Source organism: Engraulis encrasicolus, chromosome 6, assembly GCF_034702125.1.
Source record: "Engraulis encrasicolus isolate BLACKSEA-1 chromosome 6, IST_EnEncr_1.0, whole genome shotgun sequence".
NCBI classification, from domain to species: Eukaryota; Metazoa; Chordata; class Actinopteri; order Clupeiformes; family Engraulidae; genus Engraulis; species Engraulis encrasicolus.
Genome location: NC_085862.1, coordinates 56,360,082 through 56,370,081, shown reverse-complemented (window position 1 = coordinate 56,370,081; position 10,000 = coordinate 56,360,082). Strand labels below are relative to the sequence as shown.

At 46.1% G+C, this 10,000-nt stretch overlaps 1 protein-coding gene across 1 annotated transcript in view; it reads right to left on the bottom strand.

The window, feature by feature from the left end:
- The window catches only part of lurap1 (leucine rich adaptor protein 1), a 16,701-nt gene extending 12,132 nt beyond the window's left edge, over window positions 1–4,569 (bottom strand). The window contains exon 1 of the mRNA XM_063202018.1: window positions 3,590–4,569. Within this exon, the coding sequence (XP_063058088.1) occupies window positions 3,590–3,799 (210 nt within the window). The 5' untranslated portion in view covers window positions 3,800–4,569. The remainder of the gene's footprint in view (window positions 1–3,589) is intronic.
- Between the last annotated feature and the right edge of the window lie 5,431 nt (window positions 4,570–10,000).

Below are 10,000 nucleotides of genomic sequence, written 5' to 3'. Positions count from 1 at the left end.
TCTCTCTATCTCTCTCTCTCTCTCTCTATCTCTCTCTCTCTCTCTCTCTCTCTCTCCCTTAGATGGCCGTGAGAGGTGGCAGCATGGACAGCCAGATTCAAAAATGTTCTAGCCTCTGGGTAATTTCATCAAGTACAGCTTCACTGTACACAGACACAGTCAAGGGCAGACACACACACAGAGATTGAGAGAGAGAGAGAGAGAGAGAGAGAGAGAGAGAGAGAGAGAGAGAGAGAGAGACAGACAGACAGACAGACAGACAGACAGACAGACAGACAGACAGACAGACAGACAGACAGGCAGAGGGAGGGAGATGGCGAGAGACGAAATAAGAGCAAGAGACAGATATAGGCATTGTACACAGAGTACTGTTATTCCCAATACCATCCGTCTACCATCATTTCAGCTCTTACATAACAACCCTCTTTTCTCTCCTTAATTGAGCATTTCCCTCCTTCAGTAGGTTGTCTATGTCAAACAACAAAGGTGCCTCTGTTCTCTCTTCCATTACACGGTAAGAATTACAGTAAATCAACACTTAGAGGGTCCTTGCCATTCTGGTATCAGCACATTTATTAGCTAACGCACTAAATAATTGCGTTGGCAGGCTTATGATTATGTCAACGGGGCGTTGGAGGGCTTATGATAAGGTCAACGGGAGAAGATGATATGGAGAAGATAGGGGACTGGGTACCAAGATGACAGACTGTACAGTAGGCATATATTTTGTAGTGTTAACACCAAGACCACCAAGACATCATAACACCAACACAACATAATGTTTTCAGTGCCAAAGTAGTCCCTCTGTGTTGAATGAACAATTCATTTTTTATTTTATTTTTTACTGTGTGAGATGTTGATGTTCCTATAGTAGTGACACTCACAAGAGCTATTGCTGAGTTGTGCACAGCAGATTTATGTAAAGAGGAGAAATAGCTATCTTCTTGACACATGCACACGATTCCGAGTCTGAAACTATTTTGCATTTTTGAGTGTTTGACATGTGACTTTGGTCTAGTGACTCAATGTCATTTAAGGTTAGAGTCAACTTACTGTAGCTATGAGGCTGCATAGCCCTTGAAGGAAAGCTAGTTGAGGACCACACTTGAAAGAGAGGGCTATATAATTGCCCCTGACATCAGATGTCACTTAGCGTTTGGCTTAATGTTTAGGGAGTTGGTCTTCGGAGCAAAGGGTTGCAGGTTCAAATCCCATCCAAGCCAGTAACGACTTTGAGTGAGACACCTAAATGTCACATACTCTATAAGAATTGTATAACCAATATCCTGTACCTATTGTAAGTGAAAGTGTCAGCGATTGTAATAAGCATCAACACAATTTGACAAATGAAGGATGATATGGGCTCATTTGACCTTACAGTGTGTATTTCAATAGTGACAGATCCAGGACTGGGGACAGTGTGATGAGAACAAGTCACACTCTCAAATAACATTTTATGTCAGCTGTTCACACTTGATTGTATCACCCCGGAGCTCAATTCCCACACACTCTCTCAGCTCTTCAACACTGTGTGTATGTGTTGTGTGTGTGTGTGTGTGTGTGTTGATTGCTTTCAGAAACACAGTGTGTGGGTGTGTGTGTGTGTGTGAGAGAGAGAGAGAGAGAGAGAGAGAGAGAGAGAGAGAGAGAGAGAGAGAGAGAGAGAGAGAGAGAGAGAACGGAAGAGAGGGGTATGGGGTCATATTGGTGGGGACATATATCCGTAGCCAAAAGTACAAGGTGACAAAACCACAGGCGGTAGGGGACACTGCTGTCTCATTAAAACAGCATCCAGTAGCAAGGGCACCTTACACACTTTCCCTCTTATACCCCTCAACCTCTCTCTCTCTCTCTCTCTCTCTCTCTCTCTCTCTCTCTCTCTCTCTCTCTCTCTCTGTCTCTCAATTCCATTCAATTCAATTCTCTCTCTCTATTCAGTCTCTCTCTCACACACACACACACACACACACACACACACACACACACACACACACACGGCCTCTGCTTCTCCCTCTCATCGGTTCTGAGCTCTCCTCCTCATCTAATCATCCTCTGTCTCCTCATCTCATCTTCCTCTTGAACCCCAAAAGACAATCTCCGTCCACCTCATTTGCTTGCTGTAATTGCTACACGTGAGAGGCCTTCAGTGTTGCTGCTGCTGACCACACTGTGATCAGATCGGCCATGCGGGGCCTGGTCGGTCGTTACGGACCGCTGACAGCGGCAAGTGATTAATGGGGCTTTAGATGGTGCTGAGTCCACTGTTCGATCGGACAGCACGCCTGGCGGTTATACCCTTTGAAAGATCCTAAAACGGTTCTATTTGCTTAATGGTTGGGGGTGGTGTTGTTTGCTGCCCACAAAAGCTTCGTGTCCGTCTGTGGCCATACAGGCTATTGTTTTTCATTGAAACAACCCTCTAGATGTAGTTGTGACAGCACGGCTGCGTGCGTGGTGACAGGTGCCCGTTGGCTATCGGTCCTCACACGGACTATCTTACTTTCAAAGATGACGGGGCACACGCCAACGCGCCCAACCCATGCGCACGGCCATCTGTTTGGCTGTTTACAAAACACGGCTATGCAAAAACACGCTCATAACAATTTCGACAGTCTCCAAACAGATGACACGGAATGTTGTTTCCCCAAACATGACAGAATTCAACTCCTCGGGATCCGGGAAGCATTGAAGCGCCTCTCACGAGCTGCCTTCAAAGGCCTTGTTCCTGGAACGCCAAGAATCCCATGCATTGCGCGCGCGCAAACTCGAGCCCGGAGGCCCGTAGATATCCCAGCTGGAGTCCTGCTGCTTTCGAATGACCGTCACTCTCGTCGCATGCGTCACCTCACGGGGAAAGTGGCGTGGGATCAGAGGGCTGCACAGGACCATGTAGGCTATCATAAACTAAATGTGGCATGGTGTGTGAACAAAGTCGTCTCATTTTACAATGTAGAACGGAACAATCTGCCGCGCATTGCAATACAAATGAAAAACAAATAATCGAGCAATGTCGTGCGAAACAAAGAAGAAGACACTCGGTGTCCTTTAAACTTAATCCATCCCCATTTATGCTTTGTGCATTAGAGAAGGTGCATCCGTTCAACCGTTTAATCTCCTAGCAACGCAACCACCTGCTGGGTTTTGGCAGTGGAGAGAGAGAGAGAGAGAGAGAGAGAGAGAGAGAGAGAGAGAGAGAGAGAGAGAGAGAGAGAGAGAGAGAGATTCATGGCACATAATTGTTGACGATATGTGCCCCGAGTCAAACTGCATAATTTGATACAGATAACCAGCTGTTGCGAGATCAAAGTTTTGTTCAATCTAGAGGAAAAACAGGTGCAGCAGATGGGTACATTCTTTCAGTTAACTTAAGTCAAAAGGCATGATTACTAGGCTGGCAGTAAGATCAAACACCCGACAAAAGCATCAAAATCCTATAACTGTTGCTACCACAGGACGTTCACAAAAAGTCCCCTATTACGCAGACATGGAATCCAACCTAATAACTAGGATTCTGGGAAAATAGCTCAATCAAATGCGAAATAAATTCGAAGAAATGTCAGGACCGAAGGCACCTCCACACAAATCTTACCATATCTGTCCTCAGTTTCTTTATCTTGTCGTCAAGGCTTTTCCTGGCGGGGTCTCTCTCTATGCACTCCGGGGTGTGTATCTTGGGCTCCCCGCGGTGCGCCGCGTCTTCCCGCATCCACTTCAGCAGACCCTCGGGGGTTTTCCTCCCTATCTTCGTCTCCAGGTCTTTCAGATCCGGCACCGATTCGTTGGTATTGCCTTCCTCCATGTTAAAAATGATTGGTGCAGCCTATTGTTTTTGTCTCTACACAATTCACGAATATTTCGCAGGTGCCCAGTGGACTAACTGTGCCCAGACGCCACACGCGAAAGGTGCGCAGGTAAATCTGCAGAAAGATGTGCTCCAAACGATTTCAGCAGCCACAACAATGGTGCACTTCACTTGCTGTGTCGGTCTTCAATCTGAGCATCACCAGCAAAGACCACGAGAGAGCTGGTGCCATCCTCTGAGCGAAGCCACATGCGCAGTGGTAAAGACAATCCAAACACTTGCGGCATGGTGGCAATTTCACACATAAAAAAGAGCCAGGCGGATTAAAGCCTTATTTTGCCAGATGGTGACGATTCAGTTTTCGCTGCACGCCTGTTACACTGTTTTCCATCTGCAGATGTTGACGTTTGACATTCCCTGCGGCTTTGGAGAAATGCTCACCACTCCAACATCACATCGGGCTGAGATTCCTTTTAAAAGACCGATGGAGTTGTCTTCCCGTATCTCCTCACATATAGACAAGACTGCTACCGTTCACATTTCAGTGATGCTTTATTTGGACCTAGTTGGATGTGGTGATGCTGCTCTCGATGGTGAAAATGCATCTGGACTCAGATAGGGGGGAACCGCAGAAAACAACAAGAGACGCGCAAGTTGACTACCGTAAATACCATAATATGGTCAACTGTTGAAACATATGGTTACCCGTTCAGTGCTTACAGTAGTTCCTATAATATGACTTCGAGTTTGTCAGCAGTGAACCCGTTGTCACATGACACAACTGTTCCATGTTATTATGATTTATGGTCCATACAGAAGACTGTGCTAACCGCAGCTCCGAACCAGCAGCAGGATTAGGCTATTTTATTCTCCGTGTCCAGCAAGATGACTCATTTTCCACAACAGGGATTCATGAGGCGATCGGCGACGGCGGTAAATGAGGGGCGTTCTGACAGTCCTCAGACCACCGAACTGCAGTCAGAGGCCCCTCGATACCACGTGCATGTGCGCGTGTATCATATCAAACTTCAGCTTCAAGATATGCTGCCTGTTCATTGATATAGCACGCGCGCACGCGCGCGCGCACACACACACACACACACACACACACACACAGAGAGAGAGAGAGAGAGAGAGAGAGAGAGAGAGAGAGAGAGAGAGAGAGAGAGAGAGAGAGAGAGAGAGAGAGAGAGATGCGCGGAGATGCACTGGAACTATTTTTGAAAATTGTAAGACTGGTTGCTAGCCAAAAACTACTCAGTTTTAGACCTGAGGCAGATTTGGAAGTGGGTACAGAATAGGTTAGATATAGATAGCCTACATCTGCAGGAGGCATCTTATGTAATGTTATATGTTACATTTGTAAACGTGTAGTAAATAAAACTTACTGACACACAGCAGGTGTAGTTAACTTATGTTTACTTACAGTCAGAATCCTCAAACTTTGAGCAAGATCCAAACAATAGAACACAACATGACAGGCATAACACAATGCTCTCAGTACTGTAAAAAAAATGTCTGAATTGGACATAAAATGATAGGCACTGAACTCACACTGGTGAGTCCGTTGAGTGGGATTAGAAGAGCAAGACTGATGAGTAGATTATGTAAGTCAGTAAAGCAGTACAGTATATTAGGGTAGACCAGCACCACAACACCATTAAACATCTTACATCACAGCTCTTACAAGAGTGATAAAACTCAAATCAAAAGACTCAGATTGCTTGTTGATGTGTGTGTGTGTGTGTGTGTGTGTGTGTGTGTGTGTGTGTGTGTGTGTGTGTGTGTGTGTGTGTGTGTGTGTGTGTTCGTGTGTGTGTGTGTGTGTGTTCGTGTGTGTGTGTGTGTGTGTGTGTGTGTGTGTGTGTGTGTGTGTGTGTGTGTGTGTGTGTGTGTGACAAGCAATGGTACTACAGTCGTGCATTAAAAGCAAACATGTTACTTCTGTGCCCATAAATTCAGAATAAATGAAAATGAAAACCGGGGGAGCCGACGTGAGGGGACAAAGGGGTCAGGTCATCCAGGCCCAGTCTGTCTCAAACTGTCTCATACAGTACATTGTATGTGGTGAATGGGGTGTCCATGGCCTGTTACGGGCCTGATCAGTACAGGGCATTGGTTACAACCCCTGAAGCAGTGTGGGGTCGGGTGCCTTACTCAAGGACACTTCAACCAGTGACATTGGGAGTGGAAGGGTGGGATTTGAACTGGCAACCCTCTGATCTAAAGCCCATCACCTTAACCACTAGGCCGCGGCTGCCCAAAATTTCAAAGCGTGTGTGTGTGTGTGTGTGTCTGTGTGTGTGTGTGTGTGTGTGTGTGTGTGTGTGTGTGTGTGTGTGTGTGTGTGTGTGTGTGTGTGTGTGTGTGTGTGCGCGTGATCACTTATTCATGCACATCATGTGTGATTGTATGTAAATGTCTATGTTTGTGCATGTCAGCATTTTGTGTTTGCTTGTTTGGGGGAAGGGCGAGACATGCCTTACCCACACAGACACACACACACACACACACACACACACACACACACACACACACACACACACACACACACACACACAAACACACACACACACACACACACACACACACACACACACACACACACACACACACACACACACACAAAGACAAACACACGCATGCATGCATTCACATACACACACACACACACGCACACGCACACGCGCACGCGTGCGCACTCACCTTGTGGCATCCTCCTTGATATTACGATGACATCACCGCACAGCTGCAGGCACCCCGATGGTGATTTCCTGCTTTTGATGAAGACATGAGGAGAGAGAGAGAGAGAGAGAGAGAGAGAGAGAGAGAGAGAGAGAGAGAGAGAGAGAGAGAGAGAGAGAGAGAGAAGAGAAGGGAGGCAGCAGAGGGGGGGAAAGTATCAAAAAGAAAGCTAGAAAGACAGATGTAGAGGGGTATTTAGAGATTTAGAGAAAGGTAAAATGAGACCTCAAGGAGAAGGCGAGTGCTTGCGTGCATGCATTTGTGTGTGCGTGTGTGTGTGTGTGTGTGTGTGTGTGTGTGTGTGTGTGTGTGTGTGTGTGTGTGTGTGTGTGTGTGTGTGTGTGTGTGTGTGTGTTTATGTGTGTGTGTGTGTGTGTGTGTGTGTGTAAGGAGGGTAGGGTATCAGCACAGACTGTAGTCATATTTTCCCGCTGAGGAAAGGGGAAAACTTTCAAACAGCAGCCTCAAATAGAAAGCACTTTACACACACACACACACACACACACACACACACACACACACACACACACACACACACACACACACACACACACACACACACACACACACACACACACAGCAATTTTAGCACTAATGGTTCTTACAGAGATCCCCCCACTGCCATTTAAACTGCTTCTCCACAGAGAGCTGGCAACAGACTTGCTTATGAAGACTGTTGACCTCACAGTCAGACTCAAATAGTCCGCCTTGCAATGCACACTACTGGGGGCCCAAGAGAGTGTAAAGGGGGGGGGATACATTAACTTCTCATCCACTCCTCCCTCCCTCCCTGTCGCACCCTGTCTGTCTATCTGTGTATTTCATTCTGTCGGGGGGTTGGTTGCTTTTCTTCTGTCTGGCTTTTCCCGAATTTCAGGGCCGTTGCATCATCTGATTACGAGTCGAATGAGGAGAACTGGCCCCTGGAGTGGTATTACTGTGCGTGTGTGTGTGTGTGCGTGTGTATGTGTGTGTGTGTGCCTGTGTGTGCCTGTGTGTGTGTGTGTGTGTGTTGGCGGGATGGATGGATGGCTCCCAGACCAACGGCCAAGAACTTTTTCCCCTAACGAAAACCACAAATGTGCGCGCGCACGCACACACACACACACACACACACACACACACACACACACACACACACACACACACACACACACACACACACACACACACACACACACACACACACATGATTTTTACCACTTTTTTTACCATGATGCTGACTGTGCAGGATTGACCCTTGCCACCACGCAGTGCCAGTGCTACTTTTTTGATCTCTGAAAAGCCATCAATGTACTCCTGGCCTAAACGCTGCCAAACTTGGACTGCATATGGCGTGTCTAATCACACCAACTAAGTGGAATTGCTTTGCTGTCAAAGTCAATGAATTTAAGCGTAAACAGGGTGATCAAATTAAATCTCAGTATTCCATCAACTGGTAGCCTCCGAGCAATGAACACTGCCTCCCTCTTGTGGCCAAACAAGGAACAGGCCCACCAGACTCCTCTCCCATCCTGGTCTGGATTTAGCATGCCCTCATTCATACACAGTAAAATCTGCAGTGTTACTTCTACACTGTTTCATTCGTACAGAGGGTAGGACCAGAGGAGTATTCAAAATACCTGGCTAAGTAGGAAACCAGGTTAACATAACCTTGGGGTAGTGGTAAATCATCTAATAGAAGAGCCTGAAGTCCTTATTTTCTTAACTAAATAACACCTGTATATTGCCAGGTTTACCACTTCCTTAAGGTTAACTTGGCCTTTTTGCTCACCAATGTTCGAATAGCCACTTGGAGTTTCGAAAGGGGTTTGGCCTTGTTACCAGAAAAAACAGCTAATCGGAGAATGGGGGAGGCCCGATGGAGGGGGTTCACAAATGTTGAACACCAACAGTGTTTACCACTACCAAAAATCGTTTTTTCAATGACATGAAGAAACGCTAGAGATTGGATAAAATAGGACTACATACATTTCTCAAATTTCAACAGATTTCACACCTCCCTCCACCAAACTTTTCTCCGTTCTGCAATTCCAGACCCTCTGTAAAAATGAAATAGTAGGGATTGGTCAGGATGGTAAAACTGGGTTAGTAAAACCCAGCTACACTAAAACCAGGCCACAGCTTACCTGCCTTTATCATACTATATGGTCTGCACACAGAGTCCATGGTTACAGCGTTGCAAGACATACACTGCCATACTGTGACTAGTTTGCATAGCGGCGATAGGACGAGAACAGGACAGCTATTGAAATGGGTTTATTGTTTTATGGTCCTATGATCCGCACTCACTCCAACAGAACCACAGATGACAAATGTGGCTGTGGCTGTGCTGTGCTGTGCTGTGTGTGTGTGTGTGTGTGTGTGTGTGTGTGTGTGTGTGTGTGTGTGTGTGTGTGTGTGTGTGTGTGTGTGTGTGTGTGTGTGTGTGTGTGTGTGTGTGTTGGCTGGATGGATGGATGGATGGATGGCTCCCAGACCAACAGCCAAGAACTTTTCCCCAACGAAAACCACAAATGTCCGTGTACACACACACACACACATACACACACACACACACACACACACACACACACACACACACACACACACACACAAATTATAGGCCCGCCAGTGGCGTGCTACATTATTTTGCACTCAAACACGCAAGCGGTCTCCAAAAGCACTCCAAAGCCAGCGCCCCATTTGGAAAGCTATGACGCACGGCACAATTGATACAGGTCATAGTTATATTAAGTGTATGTTAAGGAAAGTGTATGTTGGCCTATCCTATGCAGTGGAAGTAAAAAATGGGCCTGTGACGGGCTGCATTATTTTGCGCTCAAATGTGTTCCAAGCCAGCAGGGCATTTGGAACGCTTTGACGCACTGCACAATTGATAGGTGTCATGGTTAAATAACCCATGGAGCATTTCTAATCGGGTTCGGACACGGTGGCGTAGTGGTTACACGTCTGTTCACCATGCAGGCGACCCGGGTTCGAATCCCACCAGGCTCAGACCCGGGCCGGGCGCAGTACGGGGCAGTGCCAAAGACAGGACGCACGGCAAGCAGAACAGGTGCTACGTAGGGACAACGTCATACAGCAAGCAAGTTGAGACAGCAGACAAGGCAACACGTCACTCAACATTGAGGACGATGCCAGCGATGGATAACTTCAATATCAATATGTGTTAGTATATGCACCATGAATCTACGGTGCTAGTATACGCACGGCACTGCTAATCAGACAGCGTGCTCAACCCCGCCACGGTGGCTGAACCTTTTGTATTTTCAGACTGGACTAAAATAATAATAATAATTTAAAATATATATAACACATATATATATATATATATATATATATATATATATATATATATATATATATATATATATATATATATTTATTTATTTATTTTTTTTTAAACAACAATAAAATCATCATTTATTTATTTACTTATTTCACTTATCT